The sequence below is a fragment of the Ursus americanus genome, chromosome 31 (genome assembly GCF_024610735.1).
Source record: "Ursus americanus isolate L20-20 chromosome 31, mUrsAme1.1.p, whole genome shotgun sequence".
Taxonomy (NCBI): Eukaryota; Metazoa; Chordata; class Mammalia; order Carnivora; family Ursidae; genus Ursus; species Ursus americanus.
Window position 1 is genome coordinate 14,682,530 of NC_142157.1, and position 21,525 is coordinate 14,704,054.

The 21,525-nt window shown below is 37.1% G+C and overlaps 1 protein-coding gene across 26 annotated transcripts in view; it reads right to left on the reverse strand.

The window, feature by feature from the left end:
- The window catches only part of LOC123791704 (ankyrin repeat domain-containing protein 26-like), a 184,442-nt gene that overhangs the window by 106,169 nt on the left and 56,748 nt on the right, over positions 1 to 21,525 (reverse strand). For 17 of the 26 annotated variants that reach the window (XR_015722489.1, XM_087857833.1, XM_087857831.1 and 14 more), the window contains 7 exons: positions 14,562 to 14,688; positions 11,993 to 12,134; positions 8,191 to 8,224; positions 5,878 to 6,415; positions 4,725 to 5,653; positions 2,065 to 2,179; positions 1,734 to 1,907 (listed from right to left, as the gene is read on the reverse strand). Coding sequence is in view for 25 of the 26 variants with exons in the window: in XM_087857833.1 (XP_087713959.1) it covers positions 1,734 to 1,907; positions 2,065 to 2,179; positions 4,725 to 5,053 (618 nt within the window). In the remaining variant the exon portion in view is untranslated. The other 9 variants (XM_087857826.1, XM_087857834.1, XM_087857829.1 and 6 more) reach the window with 9 other exon arrangements.

Sequence of the window (21,525 nt, forward strand, 5' to 3'; positions counted from 1 at the left end):
CGCCCACTCTGTCCCTCAAAGAAATAAATAAAACACTCTTTAAAAACTAAAATAAATTAAATGAAGTAGTCCTCCTACACCTCTTCAACAGCTTCACTGTAGTCATTCTCCAAAACTCACTTCAAACATTGACTGGTTCCAAGAATCTTGGCTTCTATCACAGTATTTCTCATGGTATACCCTAGTTATTTTATCGCACCCCATCTAAACCAAGAGCTTCTTGAGGAAAGGGATTATTTTTTATCTCTGTATCTCCAAACTCTACAACATAGCAGTAAATGTTTTAAGTATTTTTATTGAGTTAACAACCTAAATGATTATCTCTGGAGTAGTGTTCCTTAAATTATATTCCAAAGAACATATTCTTTGCTGGAAGGTAAGTACTGTGCCCCAATAGAAAGATTCAATGATCATCTATGTTTGAGAAATACTACAAAACTGCACTACATACCTACCGCAAAAGAAATCCATTTAAGTTTGCTTATTCCCATTTCACAATTTTTTTTGTGGCAAACATTAACATTTGAGAAATTAGAGTTTGAGGGATATAGTTTTGAGAGCTTTTCAATAAAGGTGAAGGTTTTCTCCAGGTTATACAAATGTGCTTGATTCTCTTCTGTCAATGGCATCAGGATCCCAGATGTCAACATAAAGCACTCTTTATGTCAACATAAAGCTCCAAATGGGTCACTAAGGAGATGGACTCTGAATTAAAAGAGAGCTTTGGGGCACCTGGGTGGCTCAGTCAGTGAAGCATCTGCCTTTGGCTCAGGTCATGATCCCAGGGTCCTGGGATCCAGCCCTGCATCAGGCTCCCCTGCTTCTCCCTCTCCCTCTCCCTCTGCCCTTCCGCCCTGCTCATGCTACTTCTCTCTCCTTCATGCTCTCTCTCAAAGAAATAAAATCTTTATAAAAAATACATCATCAAAGTGAAATCTTAGACAGTTATTTCAAAATATTTTCATTCAGGGCATGCTCAAGCTTCCAAATATGAAAAATTGACCTACCTAGGTCAACCAACAGTGTTTCTGTAAGAGCAGTGGTAGAAGGTAATGCATGTCAAAGAAACAGCAGGTGGACTGGTAAGTGTGGTTATCAACTACTCCCCATGTACAGCTACCACCCCACTGAGGAGCTACACAAGGCTGAGCAGGAGCTACTCTCTAAAATGGGAGAGCCCAGTGTGCTACATGGTGGGCAGAGTAGCTGTGAGCACAAGGACATGCCCCTGTAGGATGACATGACCTGATCCCCTTGCTCTCATCTTCAGAACCTTCACCTGCTGCTTTCTCCTCCCACATGCACTCACCCAAGTTACCCCGCTGGGTCACGCACGGTCTCCCACCCATCCCCAGCAGCACCCATTTCCTAAGCCCCTGCACAGTACCCAGCCTCCATCATCTCCTCCCTCCCCTCTAGCCCTTCAATCCTTTGTGGGCTCCGAGTCCACCATCCATTCCCAAATGCTAATGGGAAGATTTCGTTCTGGGGTGGAAGGGTGGCTGGGAGACAGAACTTTGCCCTTTCCGTGGGCATTACCTTTCTCTAGCCCTCCCTGCCCTGGCCTTGGAGTTGTTTCCATGATGACAGAACTTGATGTATAGAATTCAGTATATATATTATATATATGAATAAATATGTAAATAAAATGTGGCTAAATAATTTATATATATACATATATATATATATATATATATACTTTCAAATACTTTATAAGTAAACTTGATCTGTACCTTGTTTCTTCCTTCAATATCTACATTGTATGAGAGCAGCTTCTCTACTATTGAGACGTTCTGACCAGCAGCAGCATAGTGGAGAGCAGTATTGCCATTACGGTCCGTACAATTTGGATCAGCACCACGTTCTAAAAGGATGGTTACACAGCTCTCCTCTTGGCACTGCACGGCCTGTCAGTATTATACCAATAAAGAGAGTGTAAATTCTGAGAATTTAAAGTAAACATGCCACAAGTTTCACCAATTAGTTATGTTTAAATGCAATACATTTTCATTCTAAGTAATTAAATCAAATCCATCTCAGGCAGACACAGCTGCTACAATATACCTTCATTAGCGGGGTCCTAGCTTCTTGATCATAGAGGTTAAGCTGGCAATTCCTGTCTGCTAGAAAACTCACCACATCTGGATGGCCAGTGGCACAGGCCAAATGGAGAGCCGTCCTATGAAAGTGAAGGAACTTTTTAGGAAATTACAGTGTACTATTTCAAAGCATGCAATTAATTCATGTAATTGTAAACGTGAAATAGCAGCTTACTCCTATGACTCCAAAACAAAGACTTAGTTTTCTTTTGAAGAAAGAACAATATTTATTAGTGATCATTCACCACAGTAATAAAAGAGCAGCCTCTCTGATTAGGTGGAACATGACCTCAGGATTCAGCTCAACTGGGGTTTGAATCCTACTTTAACTCTGTCACTTCATAGTTGTCGCTTAGCCTTATCCTCAATTTCCTCATCAACAAAATGGGCATAAGGACAGTTATCTCAGGTTCCCTGCCCGGCTCAGTCTGAAGATCATGTGACTCTTGATCTCGAGGATCCTGAATTCGAGCCCCATGTTGGGGATAGAGATTACTAAAAATTAATAATAATAAATAAATAAAATAAAGAGTAGTGATCTCATCTATGCAAAGTGTTTAGAACAGTTCCTACCACAAATAGCATCTCAAAAATTGTTACATAATATTATGATAACTATTACCGTTACTACTACTACACAGAGACAACACTCCAATTAGGTAAAGTGATACAATTATTCCTACTTTGCAGATACGTTCTAAGGATTCCCAAGAATACTATAGCTCAGTGATTCTAAGAGGCTCATTCTGTCACCTTTTAATATCTCTGACATTAGAATGCAATTTATAATTCAAAATGTCTTACAAGTATAATTGGCAGAATTTTTTCAAATTTCTTATTGGTACTTAAAATAGTAGGGCATCATACAATCTATGGTGCCTTACATTAAATGAAATAATGATATATACAAGAGGTCTATTGCAGTTCTAGTCATATGGTTGGCATTTAAAGGAATTTTAGTTCTTGAAAGCATTATGGGAAAAGAGGACTAAAATAATGATTTTTTAAAACTAATTCTTACTCTGATTTTTAATAAACTTTCAGCCAAAGGAAACTCAGGATTCAAATAAAAAGGAACAACTCATTTTATTAAATATTTAGATTTACAGGGGTGCCTGGGTGGCACAGCGGTTAAGCGTCTGCCTTCGGCTCAGGGCGTGATCCCGGCGTTATGGGATCGAGCCCCACATCAGGCTCCTCTGCTCTGAGCCTGATTCTTCCTCTCCCACTCCCCCTGCTTGTGTTCCCTCTCTCGCTGGCTGTCTCTATCTCTGACAAATAAATAAATAAAATCTTTAAAAAAAATATTTAGATTTATAGATCGTATGAAAATCAAGTATTCTCAATTACCAATATGAGTATTTAATATTTAATACTATTTATTTAATACTGCTTTTAATTTAATACTATTTAATACCATTTATTTAATACTATTTAATACTATTTATAAATACTATTTAATACTATTTATTTAATACTACTTTAATATTTATATATTTAATACTATTTATACTTATCTATTTAATACTATTATATCTATTTATAATAATTTAATACTATTTAATACTATTTAATACTATTTTAATACTATTATACTATTTAATACTATTTATAATACTATTTAATTTAATTAATCTAATACTATTTAATACTATTTATTTAATACTTTTATAATACTATTTAATACTATTTAATACTATTTAATACTATTTAATTTAACTTAATACTATTTATATCTTTAATACTATTTATATTTAATACTATTTAATTTAATACTATTATAATTTAATACTATTTAATACTATTTAATACTATTTAATTTAATTTAATACTATTTATATCTATTTAATACTATTTATATTTAATACTATTTAATTTAATACTATTATAATTTAATACTATTTAATACTATTTAATTTAATACTATTTATATCTATTTAATACTATTTATATTTAATACTATTTAATTTAATACTATTATAATTTAATACTATTTAATACTATTTAATTTAATTTATACTATTATATATTTAATACTATTTAATACTATTTAATACTATTATAAATATCAAAAGGGCAGTTAAAGGTTAATTTCTACAATTTCCTATCTTCAGAAATGTTTTCGTTTGAAAGGAAGGAGGCACAGCTTCAATTGAGATTGAGTCCTAATACTTCGATTTAAAATTTCTCATCTTAGGGGCACCTGGGTGGCTCAGTTCCCTGAGTGTCCAACTCTTGCTTTTGGCTCAGGTCATGAACTATTATGGAACAGATCTTTTTTTACAACATCATTGTATAAAAAGATGTACACTAAAAATAAAATACACACTTAATTTCTTTTCTATTACTACTGAACTTTGGTTAAATCACGCCAAAACTGTCTGTAAAGTGGACCATGCGGGGAATTATGAGTGGGTCCAAAGGCAGCTGAAGCTTTTGTTTGTTGCTCAGACAGCCTGGGCGCTAGAGCCCATGGTGCCGGGCCTCCGGAGCAAAGAGGCCAAGCGCCCTCGGTGACAGGAGGGCTCGGCTCCACAGGCTGGGCCCCGGAAGGTGCGCGCTTCTCGCGGCCCGCCCCACCTCCTCCCCGGGGTCTCGGGCCGCCGGCCTCCAAGTCCCTATTACCTGTGCATTTTATCTCGAGAGTTTATGCTGTTTTTCTTGACCACAGCAAGATGATGCACTTTCTCTACGTCGCCCAGGCAGGCAGCTCTATGAATGTTTCTAAGGTCTTTGTCCCGGATGGTGTACCCCTCCCGGGAGCTGCGGGCCACAGTTCTTTTCTCCCGCCTGAGGAGGCCGAAGCCGTCCCTCACGGAGCTGGTAACGGGCAGGGATGACTTATCGCCAAAGCTAAAAGCTTCTTCATTTTTGTGCACTTCGCAAATGCTCGGCTTTTCACTACCTCTACAACCCAACACTAGCTGTAGAGATAGGCAAACTGACCTCACCATTACATCACAGTAGCAAAGCTCCGGGGTTGTTACCCTTGAGCGTAACCAAGCAACGGCGCTAAACACAAACGCGCTTGCGCACTTCAGAGGCTGGTGTCACTGCGTGAGCACACAAAGGGCCAGCGGCCAAGAGTGCCCAAGCGCATGTGCGAGGCCCAAGCCTCTCAACTCTCAGGGATTCCCTGGGAGCAGGGCTGGGGTCCCTTCAAACGCTGGTGGGAGCTGGCTGAGCGTTTCTGCACCTTTGCAGAAGTTAGACTCGCCAGTGTGGAAAAGCAGTCTTTGTATACTACTGCGGCTAGAGTGCATGGATCTTCAGGATGCTGAATGCCTCATCCCCCAGAAAACTTCCTAAAACAAACTCTCCCTCGGTTTACTCCTCTTCCGTGTCCTTCTGGGCGCCAGCCGGTCTCCAGGGAGTTGAGCAGATGCAGCAATATGCGTTTTCAGGGGCTCCTGGGTGGCTCAGGTGGTTGCGCGCCTGCCTTCCCAGGGCATGAACCCGGGGTCCTGGGATCAAGGATCTGTCGGGCTCGCGGTGCTGTGGGGACTTGCTTCTCCTTCTCCCTCTCTGCCTGATGCTCCGCCTGCTTGTGTTCTCTGTCAAATAAAATCGTTAAATAAAAAAGATTTTATTTGACAGAGACAGCCAGAGAGAGAGAGAACATAAGCAGGGGGAGTGGGAGAGGAAGAAGCAGGCTCATAGCTGAGGAGCCTGATGTGGGGCTCGATCCAAGAACGCCAGGATCACGCCCTGAGCCAAAGGCAGACACTTAACGACTGCACCACCCAGGCACCCCCTCGTGCCGTGTTCTAAGACTGACTTCAAGTTGAGTTTCAGTTCAACTTCTTTATTATACTGCTTTCTTTTCTTTGTAATTTCTCCTTAGTTTTTTCACATAACAATCAGTATTTCTTCTTTCTTTTTCTTGTTTGAAGGAAAACCTGAGGGTTATTTTAGAGAGAAAAATTATGTTTAAATAACCCACCTTTGTGGATGTTAAATTCTAGATCTGATTGTCCTTAAATGTTTGCTTAAGCTAGACAACTTGAGGTAAACTTCAGAGAAATAGCTTTTTTCTATTCCTATACAATAGCTCATGTATAGATAGTCTTCATATTTTTTATTCTATGCGACTAATAACAGGACCCCATGACCCCATGGGATCTAAACATTAAGACCTAAAACTATGAAACTTTGTTTTTAAACTACAAAACTTCTAAAAGCAAGCATGAGAGAAATCCTCTGACCTTGTGCTAGGCAAAGATTTCTTAGATAGGAACACCGAAGGCAAGAATCCATAAAAGAACAAATGCATAAACTGGACTTCACCAAAAAGGAAAACTGCTCTTCAAAAGACACTGTTGAGAGAATGAAAAGTCACAGGCTGGGAGAAAATCTTTGCCAAAAAATAGGTGATAAACTATATCTGGAATAAACAAAGAATTCTCAAAACTCAACAAATCAGAAAACAACCTTAATTTTAAAATGACAAAGAATTTGGACAGTTCAAAGAAAATACACAGATGGCAAATAAGCACATAAAAATATGCTCAACATTATCTTATTAGGGCAATGCATACTAAAACCGTAATGATATATATACTGCATGCCCACCAGAATGGCTAAGATTTAAAAAACTGACAATATTAAGTGTTCATGAATATACAGGGAGAAATTAGAACTCCCATACACTGCTGGTGGGAATGGAAAATGGTGCAACTACTTTACAAAGCAATTTGGTAGTTTCGTAATAAGGGGATATAACGAAACATGAGACTTACGGGTGATAGATATATTAACTGCCTGAATCACGGTTATGGTTTCACAGGAGTATACATATGTCAAAACTATCAAATTGGGGCGCCTGGGTGGCACAGCGGTTAAGCGTCTGCCTTCGGCTTAGGGCGTGATTCCGGCATTATGGGATCGAGCCCCATATCAGGCTCCTCCGCTAGAAGCCTGCTTCTTCCTCTCCCATTCCCCCTGCTTGTGTTCCCTCTCTCGCTGGCTGTCTCTATCTCTGTCGAATAAATAAATAAAATCTTTAAAAAAAAAAAAACTATCAAATTATACACTTCATATATGTATGTGCAGTTACCTAACTAAAGCTATGGGGGTGGGGAGGAAGCTCTATTATAGGAAAAATCATCCAAACTAGTGGCTGAGACACAGATGGAAAGAAGGATATGAAACAATACAAGATGAAGCTGAGGACCGTGGTGTTTCACGCTAGAGCAATGAGAAGTAAAAGCTAAGCTTTAAGCAAGGGGGTAACGTGATGAAATATAAATTTTTAAAAATATATGATTATGGTTGCAGCGTAGACCAAGATTCTGGGAGGTGGAATGACAGGGAAAACCGTCCTGAGGTTATTTCAGTATCCTAGGAGAAAAATACTGGTAACCTGACCTTGGGTGAAGGCATAGAAGAGAAGCAGAGTCAACAAACACATCGGGTGTGCCATTTTCATGACGAAAAGTATAGTGGAAATTATAGCTCTTTGGCTGAGAGTACTCAGCAGTTCTCTGTCTTCATGAAAAACATATTTGTGAGATGAGTAGCTCTATAACAGATCAGTGTTGTGTGATACAGCACTAGACAAGATGTGCACATATTACTACAGTAATATACATATAAAGGCTTTATATTTATACCACGGTCCTACCTTTACAATCCATGCCAAGTTGTTCAATTAGCAACATGCAACTCCTAAAATCAAAGCAAGGCAACTTGCAATCCTCTGAAGCTGTTCCAGATGATGGAGTTAAGTCATCAAGGTAAAATTAATTTGCTTTTTGAACTACAAATAAATAATAATTTCAAAATGTCCCCCAAATATTTATAAAGTATAGTAAGTGTAGAGAGATGATAAATACCCATCTTCTTATAAGAGCAAAAACATAGGTACTTTTTTAAAGAACTGATTTTTCTCAAAACACCCTTCATCAATAACTAGCATTTCTGAATAACTTTTTCACAACAAATAGAAATTCTTCTATTTCGTCACTATACCTTTCCTAAAGTAATTTTTTACCATGGAATAATATTTCTGATAAATATTATTTATCAAAAAAATATAATAAAGTAAAAATTAAAAAAATTAATAAATGAGCTAAAAAAATGTATTTTTTACCTCTTTCTTTTCCTTAGATATTTTCTTCGCAGGTCTAAAAAAAAACAATTCTTTTCAGGCAAACATTAAATACTTAAAATACAAAGAATATCTAAATCATATCTAAACATATTATTAATAATATTAATAAAACATTGAGATCAAATTGACAAAGAGCATGGGAAAATCATAATGTTACTTACATTATTTGACACAAAGAAATATACCACATTTTTTGTTGTCATTTTCAATAACAACAAGATTTTAGTGGCTGTAAAACCTATTTGCAGAGTTCAAATTAAATTCTTATATGAAAGAAACCCTTTTTTAATAATCATGATATTAGTGTTTTGAGGATTTACTGTGCAGCTACTATGCATCATTATGAACACCTCACTACATCTTAAGGGTATTTAAAGCCTCACAACAATCTTATAAACGTAGGTAATTATCTGTATGGCAAGAAGGGAAGGGGGTGGCAGACAGACAACATGGGCGAAGGGGAATGGGAGGTTCAGGATTCCAGTTATAGTAAGTCACAGGGATACAAGTACAGCATAGGGTATACAGTCAATGGTACTGTAATAGCATTATGCAGTAACAGATAGTAGCTACACTTGTGCTAAGCATGGTGTAACATACAGAGTTGTTGAATCACTATGTTGTACACCTGAAACTAACACAACACTGTGCATCAACTATGCTTCAATTTAAAAAAATAAATACACAAATTTATGTTATTAGTGTGAATACTCTTCCCAGAGAGAATAAAAGATTAAACATTAGAAGGTCCAACTTCTTTCCTACACAGGTCCTGCCTTATATAAACTAGCAAGACCTTAAAAACCTTCATAGGCACTCAGATACCCAAGAAGAGAGACTGCTATAAAAAATAAAGTCCTGGTAGCCATGCCTCTATTTCCCTAGACACTGCATAATAGTTTCTTTCTTTGAGCTCCCACTCCTAGATCACTCTTCTGCAGGGCTCAGTCGTACTCTCCAACGTTTCAATCTCTAGACTATGAAAGCACAGGCTCCCAAAACAAGAATAAGCTCAAATAACCAACAGTAGGAGCCATTTGCTGCTCCTGGAGAACAAGCTACACAGAGTTTCAGTCATCCATGGAGTCATCTCAACGTAGACATGTTACCAACTACCCAAATGAACCTCTGTTACCCAGTCCCACTCCACCAACCCTACATGTACATGGGAAGGGCATCGGGGAATTAGGAAAAGAGGTAGAGTGAGGAGACCACTACCTTGGGCCACACATCTAGATAGTTCAGAATCTCCATTCCCCCTATTACTCGACAGGATCTAAGCCACTCTCTGTAAGTTGGAATGGAAGTAGATGGTATCACATTCCTATATTCTGTAAAAAGACTCTTCCCAGTGGCTCAAATGATTTTAATATCTCTCAACAGAAAACCTGAAGTACGCTAGTTCGCTCAATTAAACCAAACAACCAACAAAAAAGCTGCTCAGGATTCTCTTGAACCCTCTATTTTAATATGCCTTTCTACACAACTCCCAATATCCTGTGTTCTTCATTCCTTTGTGTGTGTATCCTTCCTTCCTGTAATGCATCTTTATCTAACTTACCATAAAACCCAATTATCAAACATCTTTTCTAAAACTCTTATTCCTATCCAACCCAACGTTGTTGTTCTTGAAACTCGGCCTCCCCTGCTAACTCCTTCCTAACCCACCTTCACTGTGTTTACTAGACCCACTCCCCATCTTTCTATTATTAAAACATTCACCCACTAGATGAGAAAAAAGGAAGAAACCTGAATTTAAATCTCACTCTTGTCACATATAATAGCCAAATAGGTCACTTTAATCTCTTTTGAGTTTCAAATTCTCCATTTAAACAACCACTTGGTGAGGATGTTAAACATAGGTTGCAGAATCCGAGGGTATTTTGATTCATTCATCTCTAAGATTCCTTAAAATACTGAAATTGTGTGCTCTTGATGTTGTCTATTGAAAAACAGAGAATACGTAGCTGGCAGAAATAGAAAAAATTAATGCAAGAAAAGAAGCACCAAGAAAAGCAGAGAAGAAAGTAAAAAAAAAAAAAATCGGAAAAGATTATAGAAAGTCATGGAGAAAAGGAAAAAAGTCTACAAAAAAATAAAAAAGAAAAGAAAAATCTTCAAAGAACTAGTGAAGGGTACTAGCCTAAAGGGAAAACTAGATTGGGAAGTCAGTAAATAGAGAACCGTTTAGAAAGATCCTCTAAATAGATGATAAATTTAATTAATGTAACATGGTCTACACCTAGATTACATATCCTTCACTTCTGGAAAAATCATTCATCTCAAGGAGAGAAGACATCACTATAGCTAAGAACGTGCCTGATTAGGTCTTGCTTATGTAAAAGCTATGTACTGTGGCTATAGGTTACTGAGATCCACCCTAAAATCTTTGATATGTAAAAATAAGAGACTAGTTACCACTGCACTAATTGCCTCTAGTTATCACTAGTTGTCAAATATATTAGGACAAACGCTTGGACTAACCTGGTTTCTTAAGAAAACTCTAAATCCGAGTTAACACAAACTATATTTGACTTTCTGAGTTGATCTGACTAGGATTCATATCTTAGTCCCAGTGCTGCTGAGGAACAAAAGAATGGATTTGGGAGTCACACAGGCTGACATTCAAATCATGGCTCGGCTACTCATTAACTATGGAATCATAGGTCAATTAATCAACCTCCCTGAACCACAGATGACTAATTAATAAAAAATAGGCTATAATAGCACAGCTACTTTGTGAAGCTATTGTAATGACTACGTAAGTAATAAATGTCCAGCACATAATATAGTCTCTAGCCCAGAGTAGAACTCTCCACAAAGGCTTTTCTCTGCATTCCCTCAGTCAACACATAATTTTTAAAAATCCATAAAAACCCTACCGGCTTAACGTGTCTTCAGAACTCCCATCTACCGTTAAAGAAGAAAACAAAATACATTTTAAATCAGCAATAGAAAAATACAGATTAAAAGTATAAGACTGATGATTTGTTAAAAAGTGTTCTTTTGGGACCACACCTGGAAACCACACTGGAGGGAATATTAACCATACTATTGGTAGGCAGTTAATGCATTAAGAAATCTTACTTTCTCCTCTACGTTTACCAAATGCAAGAAAAGAATGATATTTATGAAAATCTGGTACCTGCAAGTGAATGTTTATAATGACCATGATTGTAACCAAACCCTGAGACTGTCAGAAAATGCTATCATCTCGGGGCGCCTGGGTGGCACAGCGGTTGAGCGTCTGCCTTCGGCTCAGGGCGTGATCCTGCCGTTATGGGATCGAGCCCCACATCAGGCTCTTCCGCTATGAGCCTGCTTCTTCCTCTCCCACTCCCCATGCTTGTGTTCCCTCTCTCGCTGGCTGTCTCTGTCTCTACCGAATAAATAAATTAAAAAAAAAAAAAAAGAAGAAAATGCTATCATCAGCAGAATCATTATCATAGACTGACAAAGTCAAACTTAAATAGCATGATTCTTCTGGACTTCCACGACTAGGAGCCGTTAAAAGAGACTACATTTATTTTGCTGTAACACAACAGAACTTCTCCAGCACTTCAGCAGAGACTGTTAATTACGATGAAACACCTCATCACAAAGTTTGGTCTGTAGCCACGGTACTTTGCAGCATGGCAAAACACAGCAAACTGACTCTTGTGACGTATTTCCAATTGCAAGGTGAGTTTGAAAGATGTTAGTGATTTGAGTGTCTGGTTTAATAAAGTATAACCTCTTGAGACTACCTACTTTCATTGCTAGACAGTCTATCTGGACTCACCTCTTAGACGAGGATGGTACCAATGGTTAGTGCTAGGTAGTAGTACATGATGTCATTGTTCTCAGCCCTCCCCATTATGTGACAAATGTCCACAGAAATCACACTTTCTCAGTCCATAAGGCACAGGTCATCAGATCCTACACTGATGAAAAAAAACAGAAAAAACAAAGGACAAACGCAATCTTGAATCACTACATTCAATTACCTTGGAATTTTAATGTTTTAAACATCCAAGAAGATACCTACTGTATGATTGCAACTCTTTCACATTCTGGAAAAACTAAAACTTTTTTAAGTTAGGAATAAAGGGTTGCGGCAAAAGGAGTGATGAATAGGCAAAGCCCGGAGGACTTTTGAGGCAGTGGAACTCTTCTATGTGACACCACATGGGTGCATTGGGTGTACAACACCGGACTGAGCCCTAATGTAAACTATGGACTTTGGGGGACAAGGATGACTTAATGTAAATGTAACAATGTATCACTGTGGTACAGGATGTTGACAACAGGGCAGGCTAGACACGTATGGGAACGTGGGGTAAATGGAAACTCTCTGTACTTCTGCTATGTTTTGCTATGAACTTGAAAATGATGTAAAAAAGAAGGCCTATTTATTGTAGGGGGAAAAAAACTATCCATTGAGCCTCCTATTACATGTATTAAAGCAAGATACAGCCACCTTGAAAATCAAGATAAAGACCGAAGTAACAGAATATGGGTATTGCCCACCAAACTGAACTATATGAAAATACATAACGAAAAGAATTTGAATTGCATACTTAGGCAAGAAAATAACTGACAAATGAAAATGAATATTTTATAATTATAAACAGGGATTCACCACAATAGGAAACAAAACTGCATTATCTATATACTTAAAAGTTTCTATTCTCACTGTAAATCAGAAAACATTGTTTAATCTGAGAATCATAATGAAAGTTTAATCAGATAAAAAAACAGATTATAATTACCTAATATTGCCCTAGTAACTGATGTACAAATAACCTGTTAAATATTCACCAAAAGTCAAAAAAGTAACCATCACTTCAATTTAATATGGATGATGCTCCTGAGATCAGTACCATGTTATATCACCGTATTACTTCCTATTAAAAGAAAATCTGACTAAAAAGTAAGTCAGGGCTATAATTCCTGTGCAGAAAAGATTCCATACAGCAGGCCAAACACAGCCACCGTTAGATCCCACCTGAACGGCTGGCCCTTGGTTGGTATCTGGGAGCCTGGATGTGGGCAGGGTTCCCACCATTCCATAACTGCTAAGAGTGGCTGTGCCTAAGTCTTGGTACCAACCAGGTGAATTATCCCGTATACTTGATTTCCTTCGGCGAACCTGGAATTTTGGTATATGCTAGGGGAAAGAAGCCTACCTGACTGTCATTTAAAGAAAACTTCATTTAGTCTCTCTAAGATTCCTGAATTGGCAGACAACGTTTCACATGTGTCATCATAATCTGATGCTGGAGGAATGAAGCACATCCATAGGCATAGAAACCTGCACTTGGCTTCCTCTAGACTCCATGCCCCTTTGCTCTGTGCTGATTTTGTTTTGTATCCTTTCACCGTAATAAACCACAGGCAAGAGTACAACTATGCTGAGACCTATGAGGTCTTCTAGTGAATAACCACATCTGGGTGTCGTTTTGGGAACCTCTAATACAACTGCATTTTGTGGAATCTTTATGATGTGGGTTGATGTTTTGTACATGATTACAGTCAGAAGGTCATGACACAGAACACCTTTCCTTCAATCTGTTTTTCTTAATAGTTGCCTTGGAGATTTCTGTAATTCTATATCCATTTGAATAAAGGATGAAATAATGATATCACAAAATAATATGAAAAAAGCAATAATCCTATTTTAATGAGGAAAAAAAGAGGATCCTGATAATTAACAATATGTTCTATAGTAAAAAGTTCCTGTAAAAAAATGAAAAGACCACATAAATTTTCTCCAACTAAAGAGGGCTTAATTCATTTTTATGGTTGTTATGAATCAATAAAGTAACTGGGATAATTATAGAAAAATATATAACTACCGATAACACACTACTGATTATACTTTTTTTGTTTGCAGTCTTTTTCGTAATTTCTTGTAGAATTAAAAACATAATTCACCTATTAAAGGCAGTGGTTAACAAACTAGTCAAAAAGTCAAAAATACTTCATCCAAAATATAGAATGAGTTATCCACTCCACCCTGAAAATAGTGGATCTGATCCTTAAAGACCAATAGGACTCATTTGGGGGAAAACAAAGTGAGTTATCTTATATACATAGATGGTTAAAAGCGTGGCAATCAAATTGGCCACATATACAAGCCTATCCCCATTCATGACTATTTCAATAAAATAAAAATAATAGCAGTAAAGATTTTCAGGGAGTTGAAGTATTTTCAAGAAGAAAAAGTTGGTAGTCGTAGGGACACTTATAAGGAAAGACAGCAAAACAAAAATACCTTAATGAAATGGAAAACATATCCGGATCTACAGACTTTCAGATTTTGATGTACGAGCTCTTAAGCATAGAAAAATTCACAGATGTTCACTCACCATCTCCATTATTTTTGTATGCTCTATCAGCAGAAGTCAAGTTGTCATTAACTGTTTGCTCTCCTGGAGGACTTTCCATATCAATCCCATTGTCCTTTTTCGCAATTGCTGATAGCACCTCTCCTTCCTATAAAAACAACACAAAACAAAACCCACCTTCAGAAAACATCACATTAATTCAATTGCTCGCTCACTCACTTACTCAAGAAAGACAAATACATACCGGCTCTGTCAAGTCATAGGCACTATCCTGGGACAAGTTGGAAATAGAAAGAAAAGACAGAGACTACCCTATATGCTAGTAGGACCAGAGATGGAGGAAGACAGATAAGAACACAGAGTATCATTTACAAGTTCTACAGGTGAGGTGAATGAAGCACAGCGAAGGCACAAAAGAGAAAACAGTTGTATGTGGGAAGCTCAGGAAGTGCTGCAAAGATAGGGCTGTATCTTGAAAGACAGACAAAGTGCACAAGGAGGGTGTGAAGGGCCTTCCAGAAAAGGTAGGAGGAGCAAACGGATGAACTATGAAATAACACAGGAAGTGACGATAGCTAGAGAATGTGGCAAAACTGGAACACACTTTTTGGGAATGGGATACAGACATGTAATTAGAAAATCAGGACTGAACCACAAAGGTGTCATGCTAGAATATGAACTTTCTCCTTCATGTCATGGGTATCCACCAAATAAGCGGAGAAGTTACAGCATCACAAACATATTTAAAAAGGTCACTCTGACAGCAATGTAAAGATGAACATAAAGGAACCAAAACCAGAAGAGTATTTCAAAATTATAGGTGAGGGGGTGAATTATGGTAATAAGATATGAAAAATGGTAAGCAGGGACAAAATACTGAATGTGGTGAATGACTGAATGTGCTAAATTTTTTTTTTTGTTTTTTAACTTATTTCTTTTTTAGATTTTTGTTGATTGATTGATTGATTGGTCAGGGAAAGAGAGAGAGAGCACAAGCAGGAGGAGTGGCAGGCAGAGAGAGAAGCGGACTCCATGCTGAGCAAGGAGCCCAACCCGGGACTGGATCCCAGGATCCTGGGATCATGACCTGAGCTGAAGGCAGACACTTACTTAACCCACTGAGCCAGCCAGGTGTCGCTTTTCTAATTTAAATTCAATTAATTAACATATAATGTATTACTGGTTTCAGAGGTAGAGATGTGGTGATTGTTTTTTAAAAATTTATTTATTTATTTTTAGAGATAGTGTGCGCATGCAGGGGAAGGGGCAGAGGGAGAGGAAGAGAGAGAATCCTCAAGCAGACTCCCTACTGCGTATGGAGCCAGACATGGGGCTTGATATACCAGGACCCTGAGAACACGACCTGAGCCAAAGTCATGAGTCAGATGCTTAACCGAGTGAGCCACCCAGGTGCCCCTGGATATAGCAATTTCGGGGAAGTTTGGAGTCCAGGATTTTTCCTGCTTCAGTGTTTCGGTGGTGCCATACACTAGCATGGGGAAAACAAATGACAGAGCAGATTACAAAAAGTCAGGGAAGTGGGAAAGGTCATAAACGATGTTTTTAATCCGGGACATACCAAATTTGAAGCACCCAGGAGACTTAAGAAGAAAGTTATAGACAAATACATTTGAAGTAGGAAAAAAATGACATTGCTCAGGAAAATATAATTAATATAATTATACATATTTAAATATAACAAAATATAATTGATATAATTACATAATGAAAACCTACACAAAACTCTGAAATTTTCAGAACAAAAGTAAAAGCGGGGGGAAAAAGCCATGGGATTCAATATTTCAATTATATATTTCACATTAGTCTCAAGGATAGAAAATACACTTTTATTAACATAGGCAAGTTAATGGGCACCTAGGTGGCTCAGTTGGTTAAGCATCTGACTCTGGATTTTGGCTCAGGTCATGATATGGGGTTTGAGAGACTGAGCCCCACATCAGGCTATGGCCATGCTCAGTGGGGAGTCGGCTTCTCTCCCTCTCTCTTCCTCTCCCTCTTACCCTCTCCCCCCACCACTCTCTCTCGCGCACGCGCTCTGAAATAAATTAAACTTTAGGAAAAAAACATATACAGGCAAGTATTCATCTCTGTAATGAACAGCATTTTTAGATTAATAAAAAGATTGAACCACAAAACACCGATTTAAGATTTTGTAAGAATACTCCCTTTAAAAAATCAATCTTAAAAGATTTAAATTGTGGAAGAGAAATACTTATGGGATCATAGCATTTGGGGGCATTTTTAAGTACTACTATGATTTACGAAAAAAAGATAAAACCCCATTTTAAAATTCACATGGTTTTCTTATGTGAACTGTGAATATAAAACTAATAGCTCTAATTTCCTATCTACGAATACAAGATGGTAGTTAAGGACTGGAGAAAGAACCTAGTAATAAAAAATTAATAATCATGACAATCCAAGCTGAATGTTTTCTGGAGTCCAAATAATTTCGCCCTCAGAATTTTAAAGACATTGTTTTCAGCATTCATTGATGCCGGCAAAAAAATTTTGACATTAGCCTGATTTATTACACTTTTGTTGGTACCTGTTTATTTTCTCTTCATAGAAACTTCTAAGATCTTTTCTTTTTCCTTGCGGTTCTGAATATTCATGATGATGGGCTTAGATGTGATTCTTTTTATTCATCAACCTTACCACTTAGTTGGCCCTTTTAGATTTTCCCACTCAGAAATTTCTTTTATGATTGCTTAAAATTACTTTCTCCTATCCGTTTGTCTTTCTGGAGCTCCTAATAGTGACATACTTGACTTTCCAGATTGATCTCCATATTACTTAACTTTTCTCTCGTTTTTTCATCTTTTTCTCTTTACTTTCCCTTGTAGGAAACTTTCTTATTTTTTCCTTTTTAGTAAATTAGTTTTCATCTGGCAATCTCTTTTAATTTCTACGAACTCTTTCTTGCTCCAATTGTTTTTCATAATTGTATGTTCATTTTCTTAAATCTCTTTGAGAAAATTAAAATACTTATTAAGTTGTCTTCTGTTGCCTGCATTATTGCTGTTTGTTCCTGGTCTGGTTGTTTTACTTTTTCCTACCAGATCTTCTTCTTTATGCTACCAGTTTATCTCAAATGTGATCCTTAGTCATCAATTTTCTGACTGAAGGGCTAGGTTAATTTACATAGCTAGAGGACAGGGAACCTTGGGTCAGATGTGTAGGCCTAGTTCCTCAGTAGACCTCTTCCTTGATTGTTAGGCTTCAATCACTTTAGGATGCCTGAGAAGGAAGTTGGTAGTCTCTGGCCCACCCTAGACCTCTACTCTGGGAGAACTAATGGCCAATTTTAGAAGTTTTAGCTCTTCCCAGGTATTTCTTTTCATCTACTTACAGAATCGTCCTTGATTTTCAGTTTGGGAAAAAATATCTTTACTGCCAACAAGGAGAGATGCGCCAACTTGTGTAACTGAAGGAAGTCCTTCAATTTATCACCTTGATGTCTGTCTCATTTTCTACTTCCGCTCTTGATACCAATTGACTTTGAACTTAAAATCTTTCTGAAAAGTCTGCTGGAAAAGCAGTTTTCACCTCTCTTCAAGCCCTGTCCTGCTCATGTCCTCGACTCAGCTCTCACAACTCTGGCTTATCGACAGTATAGTCCCAGAGAATCCTGTCAAATCTCCGGTCAGTTATTTTGCCTCATTCCCTTTTATACTTATTTACACCATTAGAGTTGGATGTGGAGGGATGAGGTAGAGAAATATATGCTCAACTCACCAACTTGAACAAGAACTCAAACTTAGGTCTTCTGACAGTCTTCTTACCAAGGATATGCACATCATATTCAGCTCTTTTCCTTATTAGGTGTGTGTCCTTAGGCAACCCATTTCACCTCTTTTTGTCCCAAATTTCTTAACTATTATTTAGGGGAAATGATATTGAAAATACATAGTAATATAAACTGGGGAAATAATATCAGTCATATAGAGTTTCAGTGAGGATGTTTTAAGGGTATCTAGCATAATGGCTGACACATATGAGCACCGAATAAATGATAACTTAAAACACAGGGTTCAAAGCATACAAGTAAAACCTATATTTAGTTCACATCTTGGGTACCTAACCAAGGCTACTTATTTTAATTTCAGTGGGAACACTTTTTTATTTACTTTATGGCCTTATTTACTGTTACTACTTCTGGATCAGACGTGGCCATTGTCACAAGCTGTATCTTTTTCCGTGAAAAATTACTATTCACAGATGACTTATTTTTATTGTATTAAATATTGGGGTCTAGAAAAAAGTCATTTAGAATGAAAAACTAGGCAGATTATCAGGTGGGTAATTTGACTTGAAAATCTATATGAATAAGAGCCAACAGAAAAAAGAGTGAGAAATTCAGTCATTTGAGAAATGATTAACAAAAAGATATTTTCATTTAGATATTATAGTCAAACACTAACATAAATGGCTTTTTAATTTAATCAACAGCAAACTGAAGGTATGAGATCATTTTCTATTTTAAGACAGATTACAGAGTTCACATTAAACATTTATTTTCCTTGACAGATATACTTTGTCATTTTTTTCCTCCCTAGACATTAAAAAAGTAGGACTTTGGACATATTATATAACTTATCTGAACCTTATTTTCCTCAGCCATAAAATGAGAAAGTACTTCCTCTTTTATAGGATTATTATTTGAAAAAAATGAATCAATATAGGTGATCTCTTTGTCCTACGTTCCCTGACAAGGAATTGTCCTACCCCATTCAGAAAAGATACGGGTGGTACAAGGAACACTGTGGATGTGTTTGATAAAATAAATTGTCCTCTTGTTATTTAAAATTGAAATAAAATGAAGCTCAAAACTATCCCAGTGAAGGAAAACCACAAAATGAGACATTAGTCTGCTACCTCTATAAAAGTAGCAGACTGAAAATATACTTTTCAGAGGAACAGTCATCTATTATCCAACTTTAAACCCTAGCACTTTTAAGAGATGCGCTGCACTTAATGTTGAAAGAAGTATCACCTTGAGAAGACCCACAATACAAAGATTGTATATGTGGATGGAGAATAGATGTTCCTCCTGATTGACCTTTCTTCCCTCCTGATTGACCTTACTTCATTTTATATTTATTGGTTCTGTTTTTTTAAAAATCAGACTTATTTATTTTTCCCCAAACAAAATGTACAGATCTGCCCAAGAGGGTGTGACCTGATTGCCAAAAAACCTTCCAAGAACAAGAAGCCAGACAGATGCAAGACGTTTGTCACTATGTAAAGTTTGGCAAGCTTTCTCTGGACATGTCTGCTGCAAAGTAGTGTGGGGGAGGAGAACATTTACTTGCTTTAAGACAGACTGTTATCAAATTCTTCTAGATGTTCTAGAGGGCATGAGACTAGGTTTTTGGTTCTTTTGCATTTCTTGTAGTTATATGCTTGAGCTAAATGATACCAGGCTGGGTGCTTTTGCAGGGATGTCTTCTGAGGATGAGATGCCCCAAGTGAAGGAATTATACAAAGATTACTTAAGTCACTGAAACATGAATCTAGACTCTTTTATAGTTAGATGGGAACAGAAAGGAAATAGCTCTTCTTCCCCTTAAAAAAAAATCTTTCCACTTTTCCTCGATCCCATCCCATTTGCAACTAACCTGTGAAGTGTGTGCTTCTGTTTGTATGCTATTTGTGTGCAAATATTTTAATTAAATACTTGCTATATAGCTGATTACTCTGCTTTTTATTCACACAACTGTTTTAAGGATGACTTCATGTTGCTGCATGCACAAGCAGTCCATTTCTCTATTGCAATACAGTACTCTACCACTGCATAGTGTGCAGAAACTGTCCAGTCCCAGGGATGGGCACCCAGAATGTCTTCAATTCTTTGCCATTACAATAACACTGTGGTACGTTTATATGCCCCTTTATAAACCTGAATGAGAATTTCTTTGAAAGAGCAGGATTTCTGGGTCATAGAGAGGGGCAAATGTATTTTATAAAATATTGCAAGATTCTCTCTTGATAGGTTGCGCCAGTCTACATACTTACCAGCAGAGCGTGAAGGATCCTGGAGCTTTACATTACTGCCAACACTTGGCATTATATGGCTTTCTAATTTTTTACCAGTTTAATGAATGGAAAGCGATATCTCACTATTGTTTCAATTTGCTTAAGCATCTCTTCATGTGCTTGTAAACCTGTTGGGTTTACTTTTCTGTAAACTGCTTGTTTATATCCTTTGTCTTTTTCCTATTATGGTTCCTCTATTTTTATTGAATTGCAAGGAATCCTGGTATATTATAGATACTACTTCTGTATCAATTTTAGACATTGTACTATCACCCAATCTGTTACCTTTCAGTTAACTTTGTTCATAATCTTTTCCCTTGAACAGAGTTTTCAAAAATTTCTGATGTTATTAAAAATTTGCCCTACAGTTTATGCTCTATGGTTTAAGAAATCTTTCAGTACCTTGTCAAAAAATATTCTCTTATGTTATCAACTACCAACTTTAAAGTTTTTCCTTTCACAGTTCAGTTTTTAACATTTGGAGTTACCCTTGTACATGGTATTAGGTAGGGACTGAGGTATTCTTTTTGTTCACTTAGTGAGCCAGATTCCCAACACTATCATCTTTAGCATAAGTGTAAGTGCCTTACATACTATATGCATATGTGTTTCAGAGTTCTCTATTTTGTTCCACTACTTCCCATGTCTGTTTTTCTGTCAATGCTATGTTTTATTGCCATGGTTGGGCACTACGTCTTACTAATTGCTTGTGCCAGGCCTATGTCTTCCCTTTTCATAGCTTACTTTTATTATGCTGCTTAGAGCAAGCGATTGAGTTTCTCAAAAATCTATATGGAATTGTAGTTGGTTCTGCATTAAATTTATAGCTACATTTAATAATTCACATATTTAATACAGTAAATTATTCCTTCTTAGAGCATAGAATATCTCTCCACATTATTCAGATTTTGTCCTTCATTAGTTT